General features: G+C 46.4%; 1 protein-coding gene across 5 annotated transcripts in view; it reads left to right on the forward strand.

Annotated features, from left to right (window-relative positions):
• Positions 1–16,849, forward strand: part of MGLL (monoglyceride lipase) — a 134,796-nt gene that overhangs the window by 20,748 nt on the left and 97,199 nt on the right. For 3 of the 5 annotated variants that reach the window (XM_037803219.1, XM_037803209.1, XM_037803224.1), the window contains exon 3: positions 16,420–16,526. The exons of the other annotated variants lie outside the window; for them this stretch is intronic. In XM_037803219.1, coding sequence (XP_037659147.1) covers positions 16,420–16,526 — 107 coding nt within the window. The remainder of the gene's footprint in view (positions 1–16,419; positions 16,527–16,849) is intronic. 5 annotated transcript variants of the gene reach the window in all.

Here is a 16,849-nt window from a genome sequence, read left to right on the forward strand (position 1 = left end):
TGATCAGGATCTGTAGCAACTGTGAAGCAGCTAAGCCCAGGGCTGTGGGAACCAGAGGGAAGGACCATTTCACCCAGAATGCCCCATTTGAACTGGGTATTGCAGAATGTGTAGGAGCTCACCAGGCAGAGAGGATGGAAAGGATACTCCAGGCCACAAGCCCAGGAGGTACATGATCACAGTGGTTGTGCCGGTTTGAATGTATTATGTCCCCCAAAATGCCGTTATCTTTGATGTAATCTTGTGTGGGCAGACGTATCAGTGTTGATTAGACTGTAATTCTTTGAGTGTTTCCATGGAGACGCAACCCACCCAATTGTGGGTGATGACTCTGATTGGATAATTTCCATGGAGGTGTTGGCTCACGCATTCAGGGTGGGTCTGAATTAAATTACTGGAGCACTATATAAAATCAGACAGAAGGAGCAAGTTGACACAGCCAAGAGGGACACTTTAAAGAATGCACAGAAGCTGAGAGAGTAGCTGCAGATGAGAGACAGTTTGAAGACGGCTGTTGAAAGCAGACTTTTGCTCTGGAGGAGCTAAGAGAGGAAAAACATCCCAAGAGCAACTGAGAGTGACATTTTGAAGAGGAGCTGCAGCCTAGAGGGGAACTTCCTGGGAGAAAGCCATTTTGAAATCACAACTTTGGAGCAGACACCAGCCACGTGCCTTCCCAGCTAACAGAGGTCTTCTGGACACCATTGGCCATCCTCCAGTGAAGGTACCCAATTATTGATGACTTACCTTGAACATTTTATGGTCTTAAGACTGTAACTTTGTAACTAAATAAACCCCCGTTGTAAAAGCTGATCCATTTCTGGTGTTTTGCATCCTGGCAGCATTAGCAAACTAGAACAGTAGTGCAAAACAGCATGGCCCAGAGGGCTCATAAATGCACAACATGGTGCTCAGTCTCGTTGATAATCAGGGAAATGGGAATTAAAACCACAGTGAGATTCTCTTTCACACCCATTTGATTGGCAAATATTAGAAAGTCTGACATTACCAAATGTTGGTGAGGATTTGGGGCAAAGGAATGCTCATCCACTGTAGGTTGGAATGTAAATTTTTCCAACCTCTTTGGAAAACCATTTGTCATTTCCTGGTAAAGTTGAATATGTTTATACTTGATCTAGTGATTCTACTTTTGCCCATGAACACCAGGGGCCATACACAGAATGTCCATAGCAGCATCGCTTGTAACAGTTGTTTTCATCAACAGGAGGATAAATAAACAAATCCATACAGTGGAATACTGTATGGTTGTACACATCAATGGGTGCATTCCCAAGGCATATTAAACACAAGAAACAAGACCCAGAAAAAAACACTGGGATGAGTCTATTTACATAACGTTTCCAACACAGGCAAAATGAGACACATTGTCATTTACCTATGTACATAGGTGGTTAAATTATAAAGAAAAGCAAAAGGAGGCGATTATCACAGAAGTTGGCATAAGTGGTTCCCTCTGCTTCTGAGATATCGGGGATGTTGTCCTGCTTCAGCTGGGTGGTGGGTACACAGCCAGCTCTCCACTTTATTATGATTATTTAACCTGTACAGATAAATTGTACTTCTTACATATACATGACCGATTTCACAATGAGAAAATAGCTCAAGTCTTGCCAATCTGGGCAATGCTGACTTAGGTGTAACTGGAGTTTAGGATGGGGATAAGGCTGGAGAGGTGGGTTGGAAACACATTGGAAGGCTCTCCTGTGCTATACAAAGAATTTTTATTGTATGTTCTTTTTCTAATCTGGAATATTTTAGTGATATTCAGGATACATAAAATCTTAGGCATCTTAGTAAGGAATTACAGATAGCCATAATGAAAGGGTTGTGCTAGATCTCAATCTTTTTGCCCTGCACTTCCATTTTCAGAGGCCTTCTGTCTCAGAATATAGGTTATATGCAAAGCAAGGACTAACTTAAGTCCTGAGAGGGTCAAGAGGCAATATTCTGTAGAAGGCATAGTTCTCTTGTGACTGTGGGTTGAAGAAGAGCCTTGGCCTCATCCTGCTGTCCCTAGGCTGAGCCCTGGCTCAGGTCATCTTGGGGACACCCACAGGGAATGGAGGAGTGAGAGTAGCCAGCAAAGAGGAGGCTAGCAGAGAGCCGGGGAGGAATGTTCTGGAAACTGACACGCCGTCCGCAGAAAACCAAGGAGAAGGGTGATGGGGTTGAGGACTGATGTTGATGCAGTCACTCAGCCACGGTGATGTGTGTGCCCACCTGCGCCTGGTGACTTTGTGGCATCTTACTCATCTATGCGTCTATTCTACGGTCTTTGGCTGTGGGTCGACCAATTGATCGCAGTCCTCTCACAAGGGAGGGCATCTGCCTTCCAGAAACTCTTGGCTCAGCAGGCCTGATAAGTCAGGAATTCTGTGGCTTGGAGGGGGAATGCAATAAGTGCCAAAAGAGAGATGTTAGCCGCATGATAAATTAGGTGTTAAAATGCATCAAACTGTCTAACCCCCTCTGTTCTGGGCTGGATTTGCTTTTGTACATTTATAAGGAAATACATCTTGGCTGTGGCTGGTAATTTTCTCGTTGAATAACTTCAGGGGAGGCCCACTTTGGAATTTAATTATTCTTTACTGGGAGAGCTTTGCTAAGGTTCAGTGCTTAGAGGAGTGGACGATTCTAGACATCTTGTAACACTTATCGGGGACACCATTGACTTCAAGTCATTCTTGTTTTCCAGGTTGTATGATAATGTTCTTTCTGGTTCAGGGTTCAAGACAAACTGCTCCCAAACTAAATTCTACCCTGTAACTAACCATGCAGCAGGGAAATTTCCCCTCTGCTGGATATCTAGCTAGAGGTTTTGAAGCCAGACCCTGATTTTGGCAATTCTAATACATTAGCACCACTGTGCTTTTCAGTAAAGGCCCAAGCTAAATATAAAAGCTCTGACTGCAGATTCATTATATGCTAGAGGCTTGATGGTCAGGAAGGAATGGTCTATTGTGCTCTAAGTAGTGTTGACATTAGCCCTGGCAGGGAAATTGTGAACTGAAACTATGAAACTACTCGCAGCCAGTATTTTCAAAGCCATTACCTTCTGCAGGAATATAAAATGTAGCTGTCTAGGGCATAGTGCTAAAAAAGGCTCGGAGGCTTCTTCCTGGGTTCAGCAGAAAAGAAGCTGTGATTGATTAGTAATGTCTGCTCTGAGTTCAGTAGTGGGAGATAATGGCTCACGTGCCATATGTTTGTCATCTCGCCGTTTCATTCCTGTATATCTCCCTGGTGCTGGGCACTGTGTTGGGTGCTTTCTCAGATGTCCTCTCCATTCACCCTCACAGCAACTCTGGAAGCAGGTGGTGGTGCTATTCCCATGGGAAGATGTTCATGGTACAATGTTAAGGAATTAAACACAAGATCCAAAACTTATGCTGACATCCAAGGTGATCATAATTACCAACTAGAATTATAATTACAATTATATGTGGAAATTATAAATTTATAATTTAATTACAAATAGTTGCAAATGAATTTTAATGTATATGGAGAGGGAAAACCAGAAGGAAATAGATCAGAATATTAAAAATGGTTATCGCTGGGCAATGAGATGCATGGAGGGATTTTTTTTTCCTGTATGCTTGTCTGTAGTTTTCTATTTTTCTACAACAACACATATTCCTTTTTAAAACATACATAATTTATGCGTGGGTTAGTGGGTGTGTGATTTTTTTTTAATATTATATATATGAAAGCTTGGTGTCATGCTTTTTAAATTTAATAAATTCACCCGGCACATTAATTACTCCTCCTCCTTGATTTAATTTGTAATCAAATTTCACTTTCATCTGGGCTGAAAGATTTGTGTGGGTACCCTCATAATCACTTCCTCAATTTCTAATACTGGATAAACCTTGACCTTCTTCTGAAAGGATGCACAAATGACAAAACAGCACCAGAAATCAGAGAAACACAGTGGCCCAAAGAAGGAGATCCTTCCAAGGAGTCAGAGAAATTTTTAAGAAATGTCATTACTACAAGAAGTTTTAGAAATTTTCAAAGACCTCCTAACCAGATTCAAGAAGTCTTGACTTCTATGAAATAAGAATGGGTGCTTATGAAGAAGGAGTGAACTGATCCTGGAAAAGATTCCACGGGGATCCATAGCTTGTCCAGTTGGGGAGATAAGAGAGTGCCTTTGGAATATTTAGTCCATACCTGACACATAGGCATTCAAAATATGTTGTTATAATTTAAAAAATAAAATTATATTTATTTTATTACATATATATATATACATATACCATACATATATATAAAACCCATTTTTCTAATGTTTTAATATCTTTGGTTCATTAGGAGTTATGCTGAGTGCCTTTTTAACCTTCACATTTATGCAATTCTGCCAAGCTTGATTCTTCTCTGGTTAGGATGTGGGTTCCCAACAAAGTCCTGAATTTGTCTGCGGTTGCTGCTAAGCCAGGCAAGAGCCAGGGGGTGTTGTGGGGGGTTGTCACTTTGCCCCGTGCCTGCTTCCACTCTGATTGCTTTATTTCTGTCATCGGAGCCTTTGTATTTGGCATGTTGGAGCCGGGAAGGGCTCCATCTGGCCCACAGCCAAAGGGGAATGAAAAATTCCTTTAGACTTAGGTAGGCTGACAATCAAAATCATTGCTCTCAAGTGAAGATATTTCACGTCATGGACACTGGGCGGGGTTGTGCCCAGTCAGTTTTGGGCACGGATGTGAGCCTGATGTATAAAAAACCCAAATACTTAGACCAGAAAACCAGGAAATGACCTTCCAGGTAATGGTTTTTCAACTTGCAAGAATCCCTTTGCGTATTGTCAAATGACTTGGTTTATAAAATTCTGCCATGCACATAAAGGGATAAGGCCAAGAGAAGGGGATTGGCATTTATCAAACACATATTGTGTGGTGGGTGCAGAGCTGGCCATTTCAAGAACATTTACTCTTCATTCCGTCTTCAGAGCACCTCCTGTTCTACAAATAAGGCACGTGAGTCTGAGTGTCCTTCTCAGATAGCAAAGGTAGGACTTCCAGCCAGGTAGGGGTGATTTTCAAAGCTTGCCTCTTTTCCATTCCTCCAAGCTTCCTCTAATCCCTTTCCACTCAGCAATATTTTTCTGCCCTCATATTGGTCTGTATGAGAAAAATGAAGTGAATGGAGTTGATTTAACAAAAGTTTCTTAAAGCCGGATAGATAAAATCTCTCCCTATAAGTATATAGAGAAAGATATAACTTCTAACTGATGAGTGGCTTGCAGGAGCTGACACAATGCATATTAAAGGAAAGGGACCTGTACTCCTTTCCACTGAGGGATAGAACAAAAGTGAATGGAGCCAGGTACAGCAAAAAGAATTTGCATGAAAGGTAAGGAAGGAATACCTGGCCTCAAGAGTTCACGATTGGGATAAATTGCCCACACTGGTATTTGAGTGTCTTCCTGGTCCTGGGAGGAGGCTGGGGATGGTAAAACCAAGAAGCTTATTCAACAGCCTAACATATGTAAAGTACCTACCACAATAAATAAGAATTTCTTCCCTTTTGCATTTTAAGGGAGCTAAGAATGCACAGAAACTTCCAGTATAAATACAGAAATAGCCAATTGAAACAGTGTGGAATAATCAGGAAGTGAAATTTGAACTGTGGCTGGGCAGTGGTTGCCCTGGAGGCTGCAGAGTCTTCTCAAAGATAGGTTAAAAAAAAAAAAAAAAGGGAGAAGGAGGGAGGAAAAGGGTGGCTTCCTGGTGCCTGGGGCAGGTGGTGTGTATAGGGAGAGTTTTCAGTCTTCTGGGATTATGATGCCAAAGAAAGCTCATAATAAAAGGTAAAGCTTGTAAGTGAAATAAGCCAGACACAAATGGACAAATATTGTATGATTCCACTTCTACAAAACATCTAGAACAGGCAAATTCTTAGAGACAGAAAGTAGATTGGAGGTTAGCAGGGGCTGGGGGTAGGTGGGAATGGAGAGTTACTGCTTAATGGGTGCAGAGTCTCTGGGGTGTTGGAAAAGTTTGGGTAATGGATGGTGGTGAAGGTAGCACAACATTGGGAATGTGATAAATGCCACTGAATTGTCCACTTAAAAATGGTGAACACAGCAAGAAAAAAATTATCACAATAAAATTAAAAGAAAAATAATAAAAGTAAAGGTTAAAACACAGGAAATGTGGGAGTAAATCTCATTGGCTTTCGCTTTCACCTCTCTTCTGGTGCATGAGCATTTGGGTATGGGTGGGTATGTGCACTGTGGACAGGAAGTGGGAGACCAGCCTGGTTTTGCCGTATCCTAAGCTTGCACTTGGAGCAGGTGGCCTGAGGGATGCTGGGACCTCAGCAGTGGTCTCCATTGGGGAGAGGAAGCAGGGGTGGCACGAGGGACCCAGAATCTCACCCACCTGTGGCCCAGGCACACCCTGGGGTCAGCATCAAAGCAGAGAGCATTCTCCTTTGTATGTGTGGAGCCGGAGGTAAGAAGTGGGTAGGGGGAGGATGTAGGGGAGAAAGATTTCAGGCCCCTAGACAAGGTCACAGTAGGAAGTGGGCAGGCCAGCTGGGGTGTAGGGCTGAGTTGGGGGGCGCTGACTTAGAATTCCAGGTATCAGTCTGGGGGTGCTGAGAAGCTTCGGGGCAAGGTGTGTGTTATTGGGATAATAGGGAGATCAAAGAAATTGTTTCCACTGCAACTCCTTGAGGGCAGTGGAACTGTGCCTGTTCTGATTTGTTGATGCTGCCATTTTGCAAAACACCAGAAATGGATTGGCTTTTATAAAGGGGGTTTATTTCGTTACAAAGTTACAGTCTTATGGCCATGCAGATGTTCAAACAAAGGCATCAACAGTAGGGTACCTTCCCTACAGAATACGGATGCCTTCTGGAAAACCTCTGTTAGCTGGGAAGGCACGTGGCTGGCGTCTGTGTGCTCCAAGGTTGCGTTTCAAAATCGCTTTCTGCAAAACGTTTCTGTAAGCTGTGGCAGTGAGCTTCTCCTTTCTGAGATCTTATGGGCCTCCTGTAAACTAACCAAGACTCACGCTGAATGGGCAGGGCCATGCCTCCATGGAAATTATCTTATCCAAGGTATTACCCACAGTTGGATGGGTCACATCTCCGTGGGAACAACCAAATCCAAAGGTTCCAGCCTAATCAACATGAATACAACAGCCCCCACAAGATTGCATCAAAAAACATGGTGTTTTAGGGGACATAATACATCCAAACCAGAACACATAGGACCACAGGAAAGAGCAACTCAGTCTGGGGAAGCTGGGAAGGGCTTTGGGGGTTGGAGAGGGGCAGATGTTGAGCTGGGCTTTGGGCAGAGAGTCAATCATAAGACAAATCAAGGCACCCTGGACAGAAGTAAGGTGGAGTAACAAAATGCCCTTCTTGGTGATCGGTGCAGAGGGTGGGAGAAATGGGGGGCTGGGGCAGGAGACCAGAGAGCTACACTGGTCAGGGTGAGGGGGGTCTTTGGGGAATGATCTGACCATACACTGTGACACAATTACCTGGCATCATCCTGTCACTTTTTAGCTAGAGAGTGTGTGCAGATGTCAGAAACGGACTGGCTGGGTTCAAATTCTGCTCTTGTCGCCTTCTAGCTGTGTGATCTCAGGCAAGCTATTTGACCTCTCCGGACCTCATTTTTCTCACCTGTAAAATGGGGGAAATAAGAGTACCCAGTTCATGAGGTTCTTGTGAAGATTAAATGAGTTATGCCTAACACAGTGAGACCAGTGTATTAGTTAGGATTCTCTAGGGAAACAGAACCAACAAGAGATATCTGTAAATATAAGATTTATAAAAGTGTCTCACACAACGTGGGGATGCACGAGTCCAAGTTCCATAGGGCAGGCAGCGAACTGGCAACTCTGATGAAGGTGTTTGATGAACTCCTCAGGAAACGCTTTGCTGGCTAGTCAAAGAAGAAAAGAAGGTTCTGTCTCTTTCTCCCTTAAAAGTCTTCAACTGATTGGATTAAATCCAGCTGATTGAATTATCTCATTGCGGAAGACACGCCCTTCGTTGATGCAATCAGTCACAGATGCAATCGATTGACTGATGATTTAATAAACCAGCCTTCTGGTTTATTAACCAGCCACAAATGTCCTTGCAGTAGCATTTAGGTCAGTGCTTACTTGACCAGACACCTGGGTACCATCACCTGGCCAAGGTGACACATGAACCTAACTGTCACAATCAATATCTGGCTAAAGTAAGTGTTAGCTGGTAGTACTAGCTAGTATTATTTTTTTATGATTTAAAAAAATGTTTATTCTGATAACAGATATACAGCCTAAAATTTCCTTTTTAAACCACTTTCAGGTGTACAATTTAGGGGTGTTAATTACATTCACAACATTGTGCTACCATCCCCACCATCCATCACCAAAACTTTTCCATCACCCCAAACAGATGCTCTGTACCCATTAAGTTAAGACTCCCTATTCCCTGCCCCCACCCCTCCCCACCCCCTGGTACCTCGAATTCTAATTTCTGACTCTATGAATTTATAAATTCTAATTATTTCATCCAAGTGAGATCATACGCTATTTGCCGTTTTGTGTCTGGCTTCTTTTGCTCAACATGATGCCTTTGAGGCTGGCTATTATTTAACCACTAATTCTGCACCAAAGTGCCAGGCTGGGTTATTTTCCATAAATTCTCTCAATCGGTCCTCACAAAGCCCCTCCGAGATAGGCACTATTGATCTGTTTTACAAATGAGAAGCTTATTTCTGGCTCCCTCTATGAAATTTTAAACCCCTTTAACATGTCTCGTTCTATTTTCGTCTCCCCCGTGCGCTGTTCATGCTGTGGGAGCCAAGCCAGAGATGCAGAGGAATTGAAGTCCTTCTGGAACTTTCCGGGTGGGGAGGGGGTAGGGAGTTAAATTTGGATTCCAGCAGAGCCCTTCATCTCCTGCTTTCCTTGTGGGAAGGGGCTCCAGCTCACCCCTCCTAATCCCACACCCGGGCCCCATCACAGATGTGCTGTGCGAATTCTTTAAAGTCATGAAATTTGGCAGTCGATACTTTGGTGAATGTAAAATGGTGATGATAAAATGGGAGTCCCAGTTAAGTGAGTGGGATGTTTTGGAAATAGGACAGAACTGATAATGCTTCGTCCCCCGGAAGAGACAGGGGCTCCCTTCCATCCCCATTCATTTGAGGTCATGATAAGGGTCACAGAGCCAGTGACCATGGAGGACGTCCCCTCACCTAAACCAGGGCTGCTCTAGCAAACACCATATGCTGGTTGGCTTAAACAATGTGAATGTGTTGACTTACAGTTTGAGGGGGCTGGAAATCCAAAATCGAGGTCTCAGCAGGCCAGGCTTTCTCCAAAGTCTGTAGCATTCTGGTGGTGGCTTTCCGGCAAACCTCTGTCACGTGGCGAGCAATCTGCCTCTTTGGATCTGGACCTCTGCATCCATTTCCTTTGGTTAGAAGGACCTCCGCCATATTGGATCAAGGCCCATCCTCATTCCGTTTGGGCACAGCTCAACCGATCACATCGTCAAAGGTCTTGTTTACAGATGGGGTCAATCCCCTGGGACTGGGGGCTAGGGCTTAAACATGTCCTTGTGGAGGTGGGGACATGATTCAGTCCCCAACAGAGGCTCACGCTGGATTGGGGTCTACTCAATGCCAGGCTGTGCCAGCAGCTTTACAGCTGTTAACCTGTCTAATTCTCTGACCAGCTTTGAGAGGGAGGCACCACTAGCCCCACTTTCTGGGGGCACAGACAGAAGCTGTGAGAGCCAAGTGCAAATGCCAGCAGGGAACAGGTGGCACTTGGCTGTTGGAGGTAAACTGCTTTCATTTCACAGCTGGTCTCTACCTTTAAAGGCAGCAATGGCTGCTGCAGGATTTCCCACACATCTTTCCAAGCATCCCTGTGCATGCCTACACTGGTTATGGGCAGTGATCAGTGAGAACGTGGCTGTGGCCCTTTTTGCGAATGGATCCCTCATCATCCAAGGAGCAAGCTGGGAGTCTGGAAGGCTGGGCATCTCAAACCCCCCTGTGAAGAAGCATGAAAGAAACCAAAGCCCATGGAGATCCAGGAGCCAGCTCTGGGGCTGGCTGGAGCTTAAACTCAGGCCTCCAGACTGCAAGCACAGCTCTCTCTTTCTCCCCTTCCACTCCACTGTGAACCCATCTGTGCCGCTGGAGAAAACGGTTTCCCAGTGAATGGTTAATGGAGCACTTTTTCTGTGCCAGGCGAGGCCTGAAGTGCTTTCCACACATTTTCTCCTGTAACCTGTCAGTGCTCAGTGGGGGTGTGATTATGCCCACTTTACAGGCGAGAAAACTGAGACCCAGAGAGGTTGCCTCTTAAACAATGACTGAACAAAGGAATAAAGGGGGGATTGATTTTCCGAAGAAGGGGAAAATCCACTTCATCAAATGAAAGCGTGGATAAATAAACCGACCCCGGCTTATAAATCCGGAGAAACTCTGCGGCTCGTTCATCTCCAGGGCTGCACATGCCATCTTTGGAGCCAGCCCACCTCCCTGTGCTGGCTGCCAGGCGGGCCATCTGCTCTCAGGGCCGGGCCTCCCTCTGACAGTCATCTTCTCCCAGAACGAGGGGCTCCCAAGTAGCTGCAGCCCTTAAGGAAGATCCAGGAAAAAAAGGTCTTCGCCAGCCCCTTCTGCGACCTAATTTTTGCCGCTGCGGGAATTGCCTCGTCTGCATAAATGGCTTCACTGAGCTTCCGCTGCCGTTCTCTGTCGAGATGGCAGAACGTCAAGAAGGGAAGGCGGGCATCATGGTCCCTGCCACCTGCTAAAGGCCCACCCGTGTCAGCTTGTCAGCTACCAGACGGACATCCTCTCTTGTCCTCTCTGCTGCCCTCTCCACAGAAGCCCCGGCGATCTTTGCAAAGCTTGGTCAGGCCAGCCCCTCACCCTGCTCTCCATCCTGAGGCTTCTCTCTGCTTAGACAAAACCCCCAGCTCCTCCCTGCAGTTTCTGGGGCTCTGCAGCGGCTGGCTGCTTGCACACGTCCATGAACCCCATCCTCCCTCCGGTGCAGTGTTCTAGAAACAGTGGCCTTCTTGCAGTGCCTGCCGTGCCCAACAGCTCTCATCCATGCTCATGGCAAGCGTGCCCCATTGATCTCTCCCTTGGTGCTCATGACACTTTCCAAAATACATGTTCACACCAGCGTTCTTTGTTGAATGTCCATCCTTCCCACTAGTCTGCAAGCTGCTGGAGACAGGGACAATGGTGTTTGTTCATCTCTGTGTTCTTGGGACCTGGCATGTAATAAGCTCTCAGCTGATACTTCTGGACTACCTTAGTTGAAGGAAGGTGCAGATTGCTGGATGAGCCTGCCGTGCAGTAGAGACGGCGTCATTTCTTTTTTAACCCTGTGGAAATGGAGGATCCGAGCTGTCGGGTGACTTGCCCAGGGTCACATGTGATAACATTGGGAATCAGACCCTGCTGTTCTGGCTTCACAGTTTGCTTTCTGTTCATGCTTTCCGGTCATGGTAGTGTTTATTTACACAACTGCTTGGTTCCTGGATGTTTTCTGGGCAGAAAAATAATCACCACATTTTGCAAAACCTCAAAGGAGAAGTTTCCTAGGGGTGACCAGTTTCCAGTGGTGAATGTGGAAGTCCCAACAGAAAGTGTTGAGCTGGGGGCTTTCCCTTTTCCCAAGGAGACAAAACCTAAAGACATGCATCCCAGGATATGGCTGGATATATACGAGGCAGCATGGCAGAGAAACGGAGAGGCTGGGTCCTGGAGGTGGGGCAGGGGGCTGAGGAGAAGAGGTGTGGGCAGGACAGGCTACAGGCTGGGGCAACAAACATAGCGGCTCTGCCTACAGCAGGAGTGGAGCAAAGCAATGGAAAACCCAGGTGCCAGCTGTGCTCGAAAGGCAGCTTCAGGCTGCTGTCTGGGAGGCACCTGCCACCGGATTTGAGTCTGGGGGTAGGCTCCAGGCCTGGGGGACTGCACTGGGCATGGGAATCGAGGCCACCAGACCTGATGGAGGGGTAAGCTGGTTGGTCAGCCGATCCTTGTTAAGCTCCTACAGTTTGCCAGTATTTTTCTCAGCTGAGTTTGTCATAGTTGAATGAGACAGACCAGAACCCAGTCCTCATGGAACATTCCAGATAAGGGAGACAAAAGTAAGCACGTCAAGGGATAAATAAGAATTTTAGGTCATGGCAGGTGCTGAAGAGACTGTTTCAACTGAGTGGGCAAGAAAGTCTTCTTGGAGCCTGAGACCCAAGTGGCACATAAATAGGGGGAAGGGGGTAGAAGGGCATCTCCAGAAGTCTCAGCAGGTGCAAAGGCACTGAGGTGAGACGTATTTGCTAGCAGTGTGCTCAGGCCAGCTCAGCCAACTGAATGCATCTCTTCTCAACACTGCATTCCGTCCATCATGATGAAGCCATTTACACTTTGGGGCTCCCCCCTCCCCACCGTAGTTAGACATTTGCCGGCACACCCGGCGCCAGAAAGGAGGCCACCATGCTGTGTGGTTAGCAAGGAAAGGGGAGGAGGGGAGGTTATAGCGGAGGCAGGCAGACTTTCTGCTGCAATAGGAAGTCTTGGAAAGGTTTTGAGCAAAGGGCTGATGGGATGTGATTTTCACTTTGCCAGACAGATTATACAAAACCAAGACTCAGGGTCTAGGGAACAAGATATCAGAATATGATATGTGGAGATATCAGAATTAGGGTGTATGTAAGATGCGAATCTAGGAGCTAAGGAGAAACCCACTTAGCACTGCAGAAGCTTAAGATCAGAATGGGGCCAGTGTCAGTGTGTGGCTCTGGGTTCGGGCAGGGCAGGTGCCCATTGGCCCTACTTGCAATGGGATGGTCAGGTTAGTCTGCTCCACCTCCAAAGGAATGATGGTGGAAAGCTCTAGAAGGCTGTATGGCTAAAACCCATGCTTTGCCCAGTATATCCCCCAGGGAGATGAATGGCTCCAAAGTGGCTGTACATTTCCACGCCAGAATGGCCATAGGCTCCCCACTCTGTCAAGTTCCATCTAGCAGCACCGCTGACTGCCAGAGCTGCAAACTGTGATCAGAGCAGATGCCTCGCCACCTTCACTGTATGTGAGAATTGCCTGGGAGCTTTTACAATTCTGGATGCCCAGGCTGCACCCAACCCCACGGAATCAGCATCTCTGGGGTTGGGGCTCAGGCATCAGCATTTTGAAAGCTCTCTGGGTGATTCCAATGTGTGGCTGAGATGGAGACCCATATTTAGAATGTGAAGAAATTTCCATGGAGGAAGAGGGCCCATATTTTTTTGCCTATTGACATGGGGACTGGGGTGGATTCTGTTAGCTGTGGATTCCAGGCATGGTGACTATTCTCTTGGACACCAAATGAAAACCCGAGGAGGTCCTCCTCTCCTGGGTGGACCCCTGCTCATGAGGAGAGGCCAGCTGACTCTACTGTCCAGCTTGATCATTTGTCAGTTTGCATTAGCTGTAGGCTGAATGAACACAGCAGCTGCCACGTCTCCAAGGGATTTAAAAATACACGAGACATCCCTTCTGGAAGTGTAACCTCTTTTGAAGGTGGGAGATGCTGGCTATGTAAAGGTTCCCAGCATGCCCCTCCAGAGCTGAGGGAGATACAGAAAACAAACCCCATCAGCCAACCACAAAAAACTCAGGAGGCGTTGCTTGCTCAAATTGATGACTGACCAACCATTGGAGGTCGGACATCCCATAGACCGATGAACAGAGTATGAGATATTTTTTCTTGTATTTTCAGGAAAAGGGCATGGAGGCCAGCTGTGAAAGGTGATTTTGAAAGTTAGACTAGTGCTATACCTTTGAGCATCACTTGAAGAATAAAATAAGTAGCGAGGTGAGCCACACGTGGGCCCATTGCGTCTTTACGCAGTGTGGTGGAGAGGATTGTAGAAAGCACCCAGGCTTTGGAATGGGGTGTTGATTCATCCAATACTCAAGGCTGGAGACACAGCTTTGGGGGTCCTGCTGGGGACAAGGTGGCTGAGGCTCCTGTTCTGATAGAACTGAACCCACCACCCCACCCCAAAGTCAGGGGGAAAGCCAGGAAACGAGTAAGCAAGAAAATAGACAAATTAATGACCAACTGTGATGCATATAAGGAAAGGAAAAAAGGTGGCTTGGAGCTGTGCGTGGGAAGGGCCTTTGCAACGCAGAAGGGCTCGAGTGAAATGAGGATGGGCTGGTTGGAGAGGCCTTTCCTCTAGAAGTCATACTTGTCCTCGTGTCTGTATGAGGAGCTGACTTTGAGAAGTCTAGGGGACAGCAATCCGGAAGAGGGGGTCCAAGGACACACATGGTCTTGCCGTCCCCATCGTGTTCCTGGCTTCCATTCTGAACGCAGCGGCAGCCTGTGGGTGACCTTGAATTCGAGCAGTGACACACTCTGATTTGGCATGTTCCTAACTTCTGGTGTGACTTGCTGAGCTCAGCTTCCAACCCCTGAGGCCCATTTAGTGCTGGTCACTAAAGCAGAAGTGAGGGGGAAGTCTTTGCCTGTTCCCCCCGGGAAGGTGGGAAACCAGTGGTGGAAATAGAAAGAGTTGTAGCACCTGATGTAACAGAAGTATTTGCAGAGTGCTATAGAAGCCCAGAGGAGAGAAGAGGCCAACTTGACTTTTAAAAGTCTGGAAAGTCATCTCAGAGAAGGGGAACCTGAAGACTGGGTCTTGAAGGAAGGAAGTGTGTCAGATGGGGAAGGAGGGGGAAGGGATTAAAAAGCACATGCATAATACAAATTCCAGTAGCCTGTAGAAGAATGAATATAGAGGTAAAATAGCCCACACAAAAATGGGAAGGGCCATATGTTGGTTTGGAGCTTTCTGATTGCAAGTGACAGAAAACCCAACCGCCCTCAGCAAAATACAGGGAGAGGGAGGGGGATTTGGCTTCAGGTCCAGCTGGATTCGGGGTTGCACCACCACCGTGAGGGAGGGCTTGGTGTCCCTCCGTCACTTGGCTTTGCTTGTCCCTCTTCTGTGGGTCGAGTCATCCTCCTGGCAAGATGGCGGAGACAACTCCAGCCGCCCTCAGCCTCAAGTCTGGCAGGAGGTTGAAAATGCCTTCTCCTGGGGATCAGCTCTGATTGGATGCATTTGGTTTGGCTTGGGTCACATGCCTGTCCCTGAGCCAATTGCTGTGGCCGAGGCAAATGGGATGCCCTGATTGGCTCAGGCCTGGGCCACCCGCTGTGCCACCCTAGAGGCAGCCATGGCTGAGGGCAGGAGTGCCAGTTTCCCGCACTCTGCCCAGTGTTTTGGCACACATTGGCTCATGTGATCCTCACAGCCACCTGGCAGGGAGATGGTATCAGCATTACTCTTACAGGTGAAGAAATGAGGCTTCAGAAGACCAGGTATTTTGCCTGAGAGCTCACAGGTGGAGCCAGGACTTGGTTTCCATCCGTTCTGTATGACTCTGAAGCCAGACACACACACAGACACCTCACGCACACATCACACACATCACACACATCACACGTCACACATCACATCATGTACATCACACACACATCGCACATTACACACACAGCACACTCATAGCACACACATATACATCACACACATATACATCACACACATGACATACACCACACAATCACACATAACACAAATGCATATTCATATATACACACATGCATACATATACATATAATCACACACATACATATACATACACTTACATATATACTATATGCACACAAAAATATACATATACACAAGACACATCACACACAAATACATATACATATATACACACAGACTCATATACATATATTCACATACATGCACATATATACATATATGCACACATACCTATATACATATACACACATACATGCATATATGTACATATATACACACACATTTATATATGTAGATAGTGGTATAATATACATAAAATTTACCTTTTTAGCCATTTTAAGTGTACTATTCAGTGGTGTTAATTACCTTCACAGTATTGTATTATCATCATCACTGTCCATTACCAAAACTTTTTTATCACCTCAAATAGGAACTCTGCACCCATTAAGCAATGACTCCCCAGCCCCATCCCCAGCCCCTAGTAACCTCTAATCTACTTTCTCTCTCTATGGATTTGCCTGTCTCATTTAAGTATAATCAGACAATATTTGTCCCTTTGTGTCTGGCTTCTTTCACTCAACCTGATGTCTTCAAGGTTCACCCATGTTGCAGCATGAATCAGAACTTCATTCCTTTTTATCGAAGCCCAATATTTCCACACCAAGCCCCTGCTGTTTAATAAAGGATTTAGACTGTAATTTCATTTCTAACTTATTCACAGAGCTCTGAAAGCTCAGCTGTCCTGACATCACTGCAGCCCCCGTGGTCTGTCCGTTTCCTGACCGGCTGCCCCTTCTCACCCCACCCAGGGCCCTCATGTTTGTGTCCCACGGAGCCGGGGAGCACTGCGGCCGCTACGAAGAACTGGCTCAGATGCTGATAGGACTGGGCCTGCTGGTGTTTGCCCACGACCATGGTGAGTACCACGAGGAGGTCGCCGTGTGTGCGCGTCGGGTCCCAGCTGCTGCCCGGGGTCTGACAGTGCAGAGATTGTCCTCCGTAGCCCGTCTCACTTCCACCCTTCTTCCTTCTCAATCATTCTGTTCCGATTCCTGCAGTGAAACTGGGAGAAGATGTTTCAAACGGATGTTCCTAAGTAAAAAAAAAAAAAAATGTAATTATGGAAACAAAAAAAATAGTTCCAACCAGCAGTTTCTGTTGAGTCTGGGACTGAGCACAGGCTGATTAGAAACCTCAACTGAAAAGAATGAAGTCAGAATATGTTTATATAAGAACATC

This window comes from Choloepus didactylus, chromosome 1 (assembly GCF_015220235.1).
Source record: "Choloepus didactylus isolate mChoDid1 chromosome 1, mChoDid1.pri, whole genome shotgun sequence".
NCBI classification, from domain to species: domain Eukaryota; kingdom Metazoa; phylum Chordata; class Mammalia; order Pilosa; family Megalonychidae; genus Choloepus; species Choloepus didactylus.